This window comes from Barbus barbus (genome assembly GCF_936440315.1).
Source record: "Barbus barbus genome assembly, chromosome: 34".
Classification (NCBI taxonomy): Eukaryota; Metazoa; Chordata; class Actinopteri; order Cypriniformes; family Cyprinidae; genus Barbus; species Barbus barbus.
In genome coordinates, this window is record NC_136762.1 from 9343729 (window position 1) to 9359277 (window position 15549).

At 40.5% G+C, this 15549-nt stretch overlaps 1 protein-coding gene across 1 annotated transcript; it reads left to right on the plus strand.

The window, feature by feature from the left end:
* Positions 1 to 435: 435 nt before the first annotated feature.
* On the plus strand, positions 436 to 15044 carry LOC306853754 (uncharacterized protein). The gene is made up of 11 exons (XM_079391400.1): positions 436 to 600; positions 7358 to 8916; positions 11545 to 11678; positions 11915 to 12041; positions 12130 to 12257; positions 13091 to 13268; positions 13348 to 13498; positions 13670 to 13737; positions 13821 to 13894; positions 13981 to 14046; positions 14566 to 15044. Exons 2-11 carry the CDS (start codon positions 7383 to 7385, stop codon positions 14626 to 14628), a joined length of 2523 nt encoding a protein of 840 aa, XP_079247526.1. The 5' UTR covers positions 436 to 600; positions 7358 to 7382; the 3' UTR covers positions 14629 to 15044.
* The last annotated feature ends 505 nt before the right edge of the window (positions 15045 to 15549 follow it).

The window sequence follows — 15549 nt, forward strand, 5'->3', positions numbered from 1 at the left end:
AAAAATCAAGAAGATTCAAATGCTGTTTAAAATAGTTTTAGATTAAATCTTATATATATATATATATATATATAACAAACAGATCATTACTGTAATCTTTTAAAATGTGGCAAACCTCCAGTGTACCAGGCTTTTATCATATCCAGGGGCAAAGTTCAAAGTTTAGCAGCTAACTGCCATGTCAGTAACATTAAATAACTGCTGCTGTTTGTACTTTCTTTTACTTTACCTTTAAACATATTTTGAGCTACAATCCTTGAATCTATTTTGAGTCTTTCTGTCACATTTATTATTATTCCCTTTACATTATAAAGAAACAACTCCGTAATGTCCTCAGCAGCCTCGTGAAGGCCGAGACCACTGTGATCTCGCGATGATTTCAAACATTAACACTGACAGCGGACTTATCGCGAGATTTCATCAGCTGATGCGTCTGTTTTTAGAGTGTGCGTTAGGACGGTCAACACGTGGGGAGGAGAGACGAGACACACACACATACACACGCTAAGCGGGGGGACACTTTGGGATTGTGCTGGGCCTTGAACACGTAACATTAATATTATACGGTGGCGGTGGCGGTGCGAGGGACGCATAAACACAGTGAGTATAAACCGTGAGTTTGGGGTTTTAACTTAATTTACCTCATATATGCTGATAGGTGAAGCTTAAATAGCGTACAGAGGGAGCCCATTTTAGCCGCCTCTGATTAGTCCTGCTGTCGCCTTTTGCCTGACATCCAAGCAGATTTTAACCATCTCACATGCAGCCATTTCATCTTCAAAAATGATTCCCATCTTCATTGGTTTGACATTGCGCCAGTGCTATCCGAAGCGCCTTTAACGCTTTAGCTATAGCGGCTAACGGTGTCGCCAAATCTGACTTCAACTCTAATGAATAAATAACAGGTCTTGCACATTAATTAAAGGCGTCTAATTGAGGAACTGCAGTGAAATTTAACATTATAGCTGATAGACCTTATGCTATTTCGCAAAAACTCATCTTGACCACCTTCAGTTGCTACGACCATGTTTTGGAAGATAGTAACGTTACCTAACGTAGTTTTTTAGTTGATCAGTATCTGTTTGGCCAGGTTAAGTTATATACTCCACAAACCATCTTGGCCATTTTAAGCTGGTTTCACCTGCTGGTTGCTGATTTGCTGCTGGTCCTACCAGCTAAGGACCAGCTAGAAGCCATTATAATCTGGATTTTCCATTAGGGAATTGTCGTTTCCCTATTTTAAGGTCCAAATCCTAATGTTACTTAGAGCTTTTATCATGAGTGTGGTCGTTTTGGAGTATGACAGGGAGAACATATGCTCTTTGTTCTTTGCGCCTTGAAGTCAACTCACACCTTCATTCAGCTGAATTATGTACCAAGCGGTTTCTGTGAACTCATGGATAATTCAGGGCCGCTGTGAAGGAGAGGTCTTAGTGGAGGGTTACCCCGGTGAAATCGGTTTAAAGTCAAGATACTTGAAGCGGTCAGTACTTCAGATGGAAATAGCTGCATGGGGCTGTAATTCATTCAGCGGCCTACCACGCGCACTGTAGGTCAATAACACCTTGCTAACTGGTTATGTGTGTTTTTTATTATTTAATCACCTCGGTTGTGTGTGTGGTTTCATTGCTGTCATAAACCATGGAAGCTTCTTTTATTTCTCTCATTTCGCTTATCAGTCCTTATAGCAGCAGTGAACAGTTAGCCTGACTGCTAACACGCGCAGCATGCAATGCAACCTCGGAGACATCTGGCCGCAAGGTGCCTTATTTTGTCTCACTCAAGACGTGCACTTTTATGCACAAATTATGTCGTGTTATAGCATTGACTTTCGCCGCAGTGTCAGTGTGATCAAACGCTCTCCGGTGTAATTCCCCAGCAGCAGCCGGTGCGCGTCAGTATCACCTCAATCACCGGAGTGTTCACAGGTTCGCTTTTGTATTCTGAATGCAGCAGCACTAGTAAGCCGCTTACTTGCGATCAATGAGTTCATATGTAACGCGTTGCTCGAATGACTGGCTACGGTGCCCTCTCCGTTATCTCCACACCTCCCCAAGGTCGAACGGCCACCGTGCAGCACGCGCTCGGTTCTTTCTCTATGGTCCGCTCGCGCACGCGCTCAGGCTATGATCTGACAGCGAGCGTTTATTTAACCTCGTGCTGAAGGTGAACACAGGGCTGAAACTGGTTCAGGAGGACTTTACTGGGCCGAAACTACAGTATGCGACTTCATTTAGTTAACATGGCTGCTTGGAACGTGCTCTCGAGACTGATAGCGTTAACAGACAGTGTAGTATTAATATTATGGCTCGTGCATTGTGTGACCAACCCTCCATAGCTAGTGCTATTACAGTTTCTTGCAGTAGAGAAAAGTAACAGCAACTAATAATGTCTGATATATAGAGATTGTGTTTGGTGAAGTGGGACATCATTTGTGGCACTTAAAATTAATAGTGTAAAACTTATTTTTTTGTTAAATTTCTGGGGGTCAGAATAAATGCTGTGAGATATATTTTTTTTTCTGTACATGTTCTAAGAGGTTTGTGGATTTTGTAACCCTGTCATCAAAATATGGTACGTTTCTAAATGCGGCCTAAGACTAACTTTTTAACTCAAATCTTCATTAACACTAATATTAAACTTAAGAGTGATGCTGTCGCTTAGTAGGGACTAGCTACTTTGTGGCTAGATTTTGATTTGTTGTCATTTATAAACTATTTTTCCATAATATTTGTTAGATCGTAGTGTCGACCACATTCCTCAAGCTCAAAATGAACTGAGTAATTTACTAATTTTCCTGCTATGCTGTACAGAGACATCAAGTGATATATTATAGAGAAAATTACAACTCTGATATGGTCCGCATAATGTTTGGCATTGATCCCACTAATGATATGAGGAACTCAGAGGTGGGTAGTAACGAGTTACATTTACTTGAGTCATTTTTTTGGGTAACTAATATTTTTAGAGTATATTCAAAGATGGGTACTTTTACTCTTACTCAAGTACATTTTTAGAGAAATGGTACTTTTACTTCGTTACTGTGGGCAACGCTCCTATCGTTACTGTATCTTAATACAATACAAGTTAAAAATGCTTCAATTTATTCCAAACGCGCCGTCTACTTTTCTTTGGGCAATGAGCGATGCCCTTTCGCGAAATATTCATTCTTTTGAGTCAATTCTGTTCTAAGGCTTGATCAAACCAGTGAATTGGTTTGCGAATCAGTTTGAATGATTCGTTCAGTTCCCTGAGTCGTCTGAAGCGGTTCTCACTCAGAGTTGTAACAGAAAGAGCGTTGAAGACGTGGCTTTGGATCTACAGTCAATTGAAAGCAAATCTGCAAAGGCGTGTTTGCTAGAACTCTATGAAGATCTTTATAAGATGAGCACCACGTGTGCTGTCTACGGTTCAACAGGTATAGACAGGCCTCTTTCGATTACAGAACACGATACTACTATGACATTACCAGTTTGTTGTACATGTACCTTATACATTAAATACAATGTATAATTTATACATTAAATAAGCTGTCACAGAATATGAAATGAACACCCGCCAAACCAGTGTTCGACCTGTTCTAGACACAATTAATATTCATATTTGTACAATATTTACTCTTGCAGGAATATAGGCTACGTTTGTTTACATTTTGCAGAACAAAAAATTTGTTAATGTGCACTTGTTTCGTTATGGTCAGATGTCTGTAGCAGTCATGTGAGGAGTTTTCAGTGTCAGAGGTCATAGAATTATACATTTGTAATCCAAAATTTACTTTAAAATATAATTTAATTCAGGGATGCAAATCAGAATTTTCATCAGCTGTCATATGATCCTTCAGAAATCATTCTAATTGATTTATTACCAGTGTTGGAAACAGTTTTGCTGCTCTATTTTTTTGGAACCTGTGACATTTTGTTCAAAATTCTTTGATTTTAATAGAAAGCTAAAAAGAACAGCATTGATCAACATATTGGAATGATTTCTGAGGGATTATGTGACAATGAAGACTGACGTAAAGGCAGATGAAAATTCAGATTTGCATCAATGAAATAAATTACATTAAAAAAGAATTTAAAAACTTTTGAATGGCAGTGTGTATACACACACACACTACATTTAATCTATATATCTAAATAAAAATAGACTATATACAGTATATGATCCAAAGTAACTAACTACTTGTAGTTTTTTTTTTTTCGATACTTTTTACTCTTACTCAAGTAACTATTCAGACTATTACTTTTACTTGAGTGCAGTTTTTGGGTACTCTACCCACCTCTGGAGGAACTGATGCTTCAGATTCTGTTAGCATGGCATTTAACGAGGGCTGTAACCACCAAAGACAAGAATTAGGAATTGTCAATTTTTTCATATTCTTCCTACTGCTCTGCTGCTGTCTAGGATGATAAAAGTTCTAAAAGTTACAACCTAGTTATAAAAACTAAGTTATATCTTCAGCGGTCTATCAGCGCTCATTTAAAAAAAAAAAAAGGTGGGATTTACTGTTCACAGAAGCCTAACATAATGCTTTTGTTTTTAAGACGAAAGATTAAACAACTGACAGTAATATCCATTGATGCAAACTACCCAACTTTTTAGCCATGTTAAATTGAAAATATAAGCTTTAATTTAACCTGTTAGTGTTCCAACATACCACCCGCGGTACATTATATGCTTAGTTCAATTTTCCAGGAATGCTTAAGAAATTGATAATTCATTACTGAAAATGATGAGATCAGATTTTAACAGAGCCATTTACAGCAGCAAGGTATACAGGTACACTGAATGAGTGCAAATTAAAAAAACATTAATAAAGCAAATAGTTCAAATGGTCAAGACATGATTATAACGTTGTATTTAAATATCAACCCTCTACATTGCGAGTAAATCGCTCGCATATGCGACTAAATCTTCACCCTGGGCGACTAAATGATGTCTAATATAATAAATTCTCAGATTTCACTCGCCAGTGTGTGAGTTGGAGGCTATGTATAAGTTTAGCACAGATATGTTTTTACTCCCCGAACACTCAGACTGACCGCATCAGAGTTTCACTCTCCATCAAGCGATCTGTGCTATTTTTCAGTTCATCTGAATGGATGCGCAGCGCACCGGTATTTGACGCACCGTAAACTCTAGTGTAACGGCGCACGACTCGGCGTCGCTTTTTTTAAATGCAGAATTGACGCGCAACATGTAAACGATATTCTTTGTTGTATTCTACTGTCAAAATAACGGAGTTTCTTTGGATTTTTTTTCAGCTTTTAAGAACTGCTGGGTTCTCCGGAGGCGGAGCTAATGCGCAAACGGCAATCTCATTGGCTGGCGCTCACCTATTATCGTCCCTGTTTTGATTTCAGCAAATCAGTTTGAGGGAACGCACACAGCCTGATTAATATTCATGAATCCAGCAGCTCATGAATCTTTTATTATCTCTATAATAAATCTCTATTATTATTATTATCGTCTTATCACTATTGTTAGTTTTTTCCCTTTTTTTTTTTTTAAGAAACACTGAATGACCAAAAAAGCACCACCCCCAGTTAAAATTCAGTTAAAATGTCTAACGTCTAAATGTTTTAATTCTAATTACTAAAGTTCTATCATTAAATAATACTCGATTATCATAATGTCATATTATAATGCTTGATTTTGATGTACTTTTAGATAGGGCTGTGCAATTAATCGAATGCGATTCATCTGCGATATTGCCTAGCTTGTCAGTGAACTACGGCTCTGTGTATTAACTGCCCCTCCATCTGAAAACAGGTGATGGAGATTTACTGCCAATCATGTAGCCGGCTTTACTGACTAGATTCAGATCTAGCCCTACTTTCAGATATTTAAAAAGCTGTACCATTTTCAGTCTGGCGAGTGAACTAAAACATGAACTAGCCAATGAAGATTCAACTGCCAAGGTGTCCATAGAGGGTTGAATATATTTTGATACTGAGTTTTTAGTGCATTTCAAAATGTTTTCCACATTAAGAACTAGCTTTGGTTTCTTTCTTGCGATAAATTTGTCATTCCTTATGCTACATGCTCAATCACTTTTTATTGACAGTCAGAGAGGCTAACTGCAGGCTGTCTTCTGAAACGCTAACTGGAAGCTGAAGAGAAACGGAAACCCCGTTATCTTTGGTTACTATGTACAGGAGTGAATGGGAGGGGTTTGTATATGATGTGTTCCTCCTCTGGAGACTGGGATTTGCTTTCCCCGTGATGGAAATGCATGCATGAATGTCCTTTTAAACTCTGAAAGGATGCCCCTCCCGGCCAATAGCAGTGAGGTAGACATTGCACATAGCTCTCAGCACCGTCTGAGGTTGAATGTCAGCCATGTGATATTGTCCCTGAAGTTTCTGCATGGCTGCCCAGAACTCTCCCCTCTCTCACTGTAAAGCAGTCAGGCCAAAAGTGCTGCAAACAAAGCAATATATGTAATTTTTTAAGATTCGTGAGTTTTGATTACTTCTATTATTTCTAGATTTCGTTCTTTGTCTTAGAAGGGTGCAGTATATTTTTATTACTTACTATGTAATCATCAGTGTGTATATATATAATAATTCCATGGAAGATGTTTTAGTGCCCATGTATCTTACATAACCATGAGCTAGTTGTTTTCTAGATGATACACAGACTTGTGAACAAGACAAAGGAATGAATGTTGACCGGGGTGTAATTTCCCATGATGAGGATGAGTCACCCATTCTTTCACTTCTTCCCAAAAGCAACGCATCTTAAACCTTATTTCTTAAAAGAAATAACCTTTTATTACATTGCTCTCTGGAATACTTTCTGATTGGCCTGTCTGGTCAAGTGTTTTCAACTAGTTTCCAGCTAAAAATGCTATGCTCGATTCATGTCTCTCAAATCACTCTGAAAAAAATTAATAAAACAATAATAATCTACACTCCTCAATATGTCTTGTCCATTTACTCATTTAAATTGGGTAGCTCTTGTAAGTGGGATAACGTACAGTAATTTATTGCAAAATAAGAAACAAGGTTTGCAAGTTTGCACCGTTTTCATTAAATAAACATGAAAAAAAAACATCAGAATGAGTAATAGGATTACAAATAGACCAAATTCATGCATTAGTGGTTGGGTAATTTTGCTACTAAATGTTGATTTGTAGTTCATGATAAACTTTAGTTTCTTGTATGTTAAAGGTTTTATATATATATACGTATATAAATATAATATAAAACAATGCAACAAGACTGAATGGTTAAGCTTGATATCTATGTCAGGTTTATTGTTTGTCCTTTATAGTGTAACATGTCATCAAAATTTCCTTTGTTTCATCTTTGACACGGTTTGTCTAATCAGTTTTCCTTGTGTTGATCTGCAGGTGTAGCTGCTAGGGTCTAGAGGAGATGCCACTGAGGTTCCGGTCCTTTGTTCCGTATACGCTTCCTGGAGTGCTGGCGCTCATAGGCTGGTGGTGGTACATCTCCCGCAAGAAAGAGCGAATCCCCAGCCACGACAGTGAAGAGGGGTCGGTTATGGGCTTGCGAACCTCCTCTGGCGAGGGCAGCAATGGGATGGTTGACAAGAGCTGCCCTGCTGCCAGCAGCAGCACACACCGCAGAACCAGCCGAGACCGAGTCAAGGCCAAAGAGCACAGACCTGTTGAGCAGGAAGTTGTAGCGGAGATACACACGCCTGTACTAAAAGCCACTGCGGGGGAGGCTCTCGGCGCCCCTCCAGTTGTGTTGGCCAGTGGACAACTAAGTGCTCCTCAGAGTGGTACAAAATCAGTCCCCCCAGAAAGCCACCCAGAGACAACAACTCCTGTGTCATCTTCAACCCCAACAAAAACAGTGGAGGAGAGCACTCATCACAAAGGACCAGAGGCCGGCATTGGCAACAAACCTTCAAGCCAGTTACCGTCAGATCTAAGCACTGGTTCAATCAAGAAGCAGGTCGAAAACCAACCTCTAACTAAGCAGCGTCCTGCAGAGCTAGCCAAAGCAGAGCGGCCTGAACCTGAGGGAGAGGTGGCCGCTGAAACCTCAGCACCGACTTGCACTCAGAATCTCCCTGCTGACCTTTTAAAAGATGAGCTGCCCTCCACTACGTCTTCAACAGAGAGCGAGGCTGTCTTGCTGGAGACCTGCAACCTGAAAACGCCACTAACTCTGACCTCGTTCCCTAATTCCACCAGCACACCCCTTTCAGAAAGCTCCATGGAGGCTCAGCACCATGAAAACGGAGACCTGGGCTTGCCGGCCGAGACCAGTCCAGACATGCAGGAGCTCCAGCGTCTCGCGGCGGGGCTGATCACTGAGGTCATCTCGGCAGCCACCCAAGAGTTCATGGCAGTCAGCAGCTGTGAGTCCCGGTACAGCAAGGGCTCTGAAGCATCCGACAGCAGCACGCCAGCTGTAAATGGTAAGAAAGTGGAGTCGTGTGTACCTCCAGAGAGTGTGGAAAGTGCAGAGTCATGGGCTGTGCAGATAGCAGAAGACGTCGTCAACGGTTGTTTGGCACCTTCGCTCTGGAAGATGCCGGAGAATGAAAAGGAAAGAGGCTCGTTGACTGTGCCGTCTGGGGAACAGTTGGAGTCCACGCCTGTTCTGGCCAAGCTGCAGGCGGAGGAAGCTCTGGTGGAAGACTCAGGATGTAGCACGTGCCAGTCCGAGGATGGCATCAGCAGCGAGGATCTCCACAGCACAGGGTTGTCCTCGAACGTGTCTGAGAGTAAAGAGGACCTCATTCAAATTTCAGGGACTTGTAGGGCCTCTGAGAGTCAAGGAGATGGACTGCAGGAGAGTCTTGCTCTAATTGCCCCTCAGGAGTCTCCGCTTACTGCAGAAAACGTGGCTACGGTTTGTGAGGCAGCACGGTTGAATGGAACAGGCTTTAGGAATGGTGCCGCTAGTGAAGTAGAAGCTGACCAATCAGGAGGTGAGTTACAGTTAATGAGAATTTAACAATAGGGCTTAAATGGGTAGTTAACGCAACAGTGACGGTTCTGTCATTAAAGCCTCGTTCAGACTGTCAGCCCAAATCCGATTTTTATTTTTTTCATATTTAAATAGTCTGAACAGCAACGAACTACTTGAAATCCGATTCGTGCTACATTCGTTTGTGGTTTGGAATCCTATTCAAATCGCATTTCTGGAAATCCGTTTCAGTCTGACTGGTCAGATCTGATTTAGCCTAGCTTTTTCACGTCCTCATGCCACGTAAAACCGCTGACTCACAAGACTAAATATAATACTAGCCTACAGCACAACCGCGACGGTAAGACAACATCTGTATAGCAAACTGTATTGCTGTTACTGTAGCGTAGGCATAACAACGCATTGGCATTACCATAGAAACCAATGCACATTCAGTAAAACGAAAGAGCGCTTATGGACACACTATATCTGTATCTGATATGAACAGTAGCGATATGCTATGTGGACAGTCAGTTATTCAAATCAGATCCCATCCAGATATGCACAAAATTAGATTTGGGCTGACAGTCTGAACAAGGCTAGTTACTCTGAAGTCATTCTGAACCAGTTTTACTTCTCTGGATCCCAAAAATATAGTGCCTGGCACACCTGAATTAATCATAGGGACGTTGGATAAGTACAAAAATAGAAATCCTGCACACTGCTGAGTAACTTCATCAGTTAACCTTACTCATGCAAGATATTTAAAAAAGGCACTTTGTTCATATAAAGTCAGTGGGGTTCATTGTTTTTGACCCCATTTTCTTTCACTAAACGGACCAGTACTGTTGCAACATTCTTCAAAATATTGTGTGTTGTAGGATAAATGCAATCAAAACAGATTTGGAGTGATGAAGGAGAGTAAAGGATGACAGTATTTGAATTCACATTATTCAGAGTTCACACTTAAATGAAGTTAATTTCATTGGTCTCAGAGCATCTTGCAGTTTTGCACACTTGAACACATGAACTCTATCTTGGTAGGTTGTTTGATTGCGGTCCACTTAAAAGTGTGGGTTGCGGTATGCTCATTGTGCATTGTTGATACAAATCATTCTAGGTTTGCTTTTCCCTACATAATTCACATGTTGCATCGTGCCAAATATTTGCTGATGCAAATCAAGTGTAAAGGAAATTTCCGCAAAAGTTTTCATCCAAAATGAAGGTGCAAAGGCCTGAGATTGGTTACTAACATGCTTGCTGTTTCAATTAGCTTTGTTTTTTGTTTAAATCCAGCAAGCGTCAGTCCTCTTCTTGACATTTAGCCAAATGTAGTAGTCGAGGGTGCCTCTCAAACTGTGAATAGACTCTTTGGAAACCTCAGATGCTCGAATTCCCAAACAGCGTATGTTACATGAGCACAACTGCATGTGCACGGCTGTTTTTACCGCTCCCTACTACAGCTACGTCCTTACATGGATATCAGAGCCATCTTGCTTTTTTAACTCCCCCTGCTTACAAGCAGGTGTTGGAAATGGCCAGGAGTAAGTTAGTTAGCCAGCAGGTGTTTTCACCAGAACGTGGCGATACTGACACACTGACCATTTTTTTTTTAAGACGGATTTAGTATTTCTCTGTTGATTTGATGACAGGAAGCACCTGTGTGGGGTGTGTATGATTTGTCTGAAGCCTTGTGAGGTGTCATCACACCAGCTCCTGCTATCTCCATATTGTGACCTAAGAAGGGTGTGGAGACTGGAAGCAGCTAGTGTCTCAGCCCATCCTCACTGGAGAAAGGGAAAAAAGGAAACAGAACCTTGATGCTTGCTTCCTTGTTAGTTAAAATCAAGTAAATGGGCAATTATTGACTGTCAAGTAGTAGAAAAAGTGTCAGTAAACAGAAGAGCACTTTGTCATAAGCATACTGCTTTAATGGTATGAGTCAAGAACAATGGTGGCAGTGCTTATTGTCCTGAGGGAAGAGGCTGGTTGTTTTGTTTGTCAATGGTTCTTCTCAGCTGTATTAGTTGTGTTTGTTATTGTTACCCCATGGTTGCTTAGCAAACAGTGATGACCTGGCTAAGCAGGCATTTGTGTTTGAATATCTGTTAAAGAATGGTCTGTTTAGACCCCCTGAAAGTCATCTATATAAGTTGAAGTGATGTTATCTGTAGCGTGTGTGGAATGGATGGCTTTTTTGACTATGCTGACTATAGTTTTTATGAAATCCAGAACATTTCAGGATTAGTTGCAGGTGATTATTAATTTTTATTATGCTAGCAGACATTGTTCTTTTTTTTGTGTATGTTTTTGCTTGTCTGTATAAAATAAATATACATATTGAGTATATATAATATTCAATACTGACAATATTTTTACCATATGCACAAATCGCGACATTATTTGCTGGTAATATGTTTATTCAGTTGGCTTGGCCGGTATATTTATTTAGATGAATTATATATTTTACCTTTTTGTTTATTTGTATTTTATATATAACAAATATAATTTTAATGTTTATTTTAATCTTAAGGCAAATTGTTAAATAGAATTTTTAATTTTACAAACATTTGTTGAAGTCAATGAAATGATTGTGTATGTTTATTTATTGGCACATCTGACTTTTCTCCTTTATATTTTCTTCTGACAGGTTCAGATGTGAATAGCATGGATTCAGTAGACAGCTGTTCGACCTTGGGGGCGGGAGACAGCCAGTCGAGTGGCAGCCTGACCTGTCAATCCCAGAGCTCTGAGCTTATTGTGTGGGAGATTGAGGTGCCAAAGGTACGATTTCCTTAAACCCCTGATTCTGCTTCATCTTAAGTACTACAGCCATCAATCAAAAGTTTTTCTGAAAGTATTTTAGCAGTTTTTAAGGAAAACTCTTTGCATGTTTGCTAACAGTTTTCTATCTGAATGTCAAAGCACAGCAGCTTTTGTCAGTGTGCTGGCTTTCTTACCTTTTGTATGAATAAATTAAAACTTGCTTTGATATCTGTGGTTCTCCTCTGGTTTTGTAGCATCTAGTGGGACGGCTAATAGGCAAACAAGGGAGATACGTGAGCTTCCTGAAGCAGAGCTCTGGTGCGAAGATCTACATTTCAACCCTGCCTTACACACAAGAGTTTCAGATCTGCCATATAGAGGGTACGTGGGTCTCTATGAAAAGCCACAATCTTGGTTCATCCATGGCCTTCTTGAATTGATTATTTTTGTTGTTTTGTTTGTTTCTTAGGAGCCCAGCAACAGGTAGATAAGGCACTGGCCTTGATTGGGAAGAAGTTCAAAGACTTGGACCTGACTAACTTATACGCCCCACCTCCCCCACCGCTAACGCTGCCCTCTCTGCCCATGACTTCCTGGGTAAGATTGGCCCCTTCCTCCTGCTCCTGCAGACTACATAGGCAGCTGCCATCTAAAGCCAGGACACACCAAGCCGACGGTCGGGCAATGTAGGGTGGTTTTTGAGCATCAGGTGGCTTTTTTTTTTTTTTTTTTTTTTTTTTTTTTTCATATGGTTGGCTCGAGTCTTTTTTTTTTGTTTTTTCGGCCAATTCTTCATGTTGAATCGGTGGCAGAGCTCATTTAAGAGAGCGAACTCCAACCAGCTATTCAGCTTAGCGAATGAGCACACAAGAAAAAAATGTAACTGACAAAAGCAACCAATGACAAATGCACACAATGAGGAAATGCACACATCTGTCATTCTATGAGTTTCTTTCTTTATCCACAAGATGCTGATCAAGGATTGACAATGCCAGTGCCGTTTGCAGCTTAGCAGACATGATTGAAAGCTATGTGTTGCTTTGCTTGTAGATCCACAGTTCTAGCTCTTCTGGTTTTCCTGTTTGAATGCCGAATGCAGATTACTGGCACCTGCTGGTATGGAAGAGTTATGTTCTCTCATGCAAGTGCAAGCATACATGCTAGTTGGCTGTCGGCTGTAGTCTGTCCGGTGTGCTCTAATGCAACTTTTTTTGCCGCGACGCCACCGTTGGCTTTCTTCAATACTAGTTCTTTGGCGACGGTTTGGTGTGTCCCTACCCTAAAGCAGGATTCTGACTTTCCCTCAGGGATCTTTTTATTTTTGTCAATCATGAAGCCAAACGTGTAGTTCGGTCTTAAATGATTTAAACTGCAGTGTCCAAGACTTTTGGCATTTTAACATAGTGCTTCATTGGATCTGTCTGTTACAGCTTTTGTTGCCCAATGGGGTGACGGTCGAGGTGATTGTGGTGAACATTGTATCAGCGGGTCACCTATTTGTCCAACAGCACACTCACCCTACGTATCACGCCCTGCGCAGTCTGGACCAGCAGATGTTCCTGTGCTATTCACAGCCCGGGACGCCCCCCTTGCCATCACCTGTTGAAGGTAAGATGGTCCCCTTTTTCTCTTTTCTTATTCCTCTTTCTGCAGAAAATAAAATTTTCTCTCTTATCTCTTTTTTTAGTTGGAGTGATTTGTGCGGCCCCAGCTGTAGATGGAGCCTGGTGGCGAGCGCAGGTCATCTCCTTCTACAAAGATTCAGCCGAAGTGGAAATCCGATATGTTGATTATGGTGGCTATGACAGAGTAAAGATTGACACCCTTCGACAGATCAGGTTATTCCTGCCTTTTTCTTTTTTTTGTTAGTAAAATTTTAAATATAGTTCCTTTTTTATATTTAAAAAAGCAAATGTCACCCATGATAATGTTTTAAAATGTATACAGAAGTATATAATTTTTTCTTATCATAGTCTTGTGCTGTGGACTCACTGATCCTTGATTTTCAGGTCGGACTTTGTGACATTACCGTTCCAAGGAACAGAAGTGTTATTGGACAATATTGCCCCACTTCCAGGTTTGCCGTTATTTAAAAATTTAAGTAGAATTTTCCATCACCTCACTCCAGCTGGATCTCACTGTTGTTGACGTCTTCATTAGGAGAGGATCGGTTCTCAGCAGAGGCCAATTCTGCACTGGAAGAGATGACGAGAGGGGTTCCATTGCTGGCACAAGTGAGTCTTCAAATCATTCATTAATGGATGACATTTATGTTGATGTTTACAGCCAACAGATAATTTAATGGGCAATTTTGTCATAGGTCACCAACTACGACAATAATACAGGACTTCCCTTAGTACACATGTGGAACATGGTGGGAGAGGAGGTAAAATTATTTGACTTGTTTAATAAATTATTAGTGAGAAGGGAGGAAAAATGAAGTATCATTTATTTAGTTTTTTTTTCTTCTGTATATTCATTCTTTTTCTCAAGAATTTTAAGACATGTTTAATTCAGAACTGAATATTCTGACATTTATAGCTTGTTCACACACAGGATGATACTATAACGATAAAGAAAGTATACAGATATGGTTTTAAAATCATTCTAAATTTAAGAATAGCAGAGTCCACGCCACAACTAGAACAATGGCACAGACAAACAATATCACTGGACTCATATGATTGTTCTAGCTGATAAATGAAAATGTTGACAATCAGAATTCATCTGGCTTTTAAAGATGATAGAACTCTTTTTCGTGTGTTGGTATAGATGCTAATGTAGTTCTGTTTTCAGTGTGCAATCTTACTCATTTTGAGAGGCCATCTGTCATGATTCACCTTCATGTCTTTGATTAATGAGTAGCATGAATAACATGATGCTACTTGGTATCTTTTTTTTGTAGCTGGTCCTGCTCACCCGCACTTTGGCAGAGCGAGGTTATGGCACTTGGGTGGACAGTTTCTGATCCTCCAGAGCTCCCTCGCCCTCCTCTCCTCACTCACCTCGTGGCCCGCCTGCCCCTTAATTATCACCACTCATCATGAATATCTGCAGGTTCTGTCCTCCTCACCCCATCATGTCCTCCACCCCCTCCTACTTGAAGTGCGCATCACTGGCTACGGGAGTTTTTTTTTTTTTTTTTTTTTTTTTTGGTTTGCTCTCCTCTCCATCTTGCCTTTTTCTATTTTCTTTTTTCTTTTGTATCCCCTTGCATAAGAAATCAATGTACTGTATGACAGAAAAAAAACAGAGTCAAGCGTCAATGACCGAACAACCAATAAGGACTGAAGTTTTCTTGACTCTGTGCTTTTGTAAATTTAAGAGATTGTGACTAAATAAAGGTTAATCATGTTTTCCGTCCGATCAGACTCCTTCCAGCACAAAAAAACAACTGTGGGGATTATCGTGCCGTGGATAAAATCTGTAGTAATAAAAAAAGTTACATTTACGAAGATAACTATGGTGCAGTTAAGACTCAGCATTGTTGCTGCTGATGTAATCTTGGAGACATGTTTGCAATTACATTATCGTGGCTTCATCCAGTCAGGTGGGTTTTGGAAAGCTGATCTGTAGATCTTGGTACAGTTCGGCAAGGAATAAACGACCACAGCTCCATGTCAACCATCTTGATATCTGTCTGTACAACAGTGTGGCCTTCGAGGGTGATCCGCAGCCCATCTCATGACCTCCCTCTTCACCACACTCTGGATCTGTAGGACTCCAAGAGCCTTTGGCGTCAATAGGCCTGACACCAAGATTCAATTTATTTACTTCACCGATTACAGAGTCTGTTGATCCAGGAGACGTCTGCGCCCTCCTGACCTCTGGGCCTTTATAGGAAAGACCATGCTGAGTCTTCAGCCCTAGAACGACACTAGAGTTCGAA

Bases quoted from the DNA above. Each gene is read 5' to 3' on its own strand.
- LOC306853754 (XM_079391400.1), top strand. From the start codon at position 7,383: ATGCCACTGAGGTTCCGGTCCTTTGTTCCGTATACGCTTCCTGGAGTG. The intron at 12,258-13,090 runs GTAAGATTGGCC...TGTCTGTTACAG, and splicing joins CTCTGCCCATGACTTCCTGG to CTTTTGTTGCCCAATGGGGT. The intron at 13,499-13,669 runs GTTATTCCTGCC...CTTGATTTTCAG, and splicing joins GACACCCTTCGACAGATCAG to GTCGGACTTTGTGACATTAC.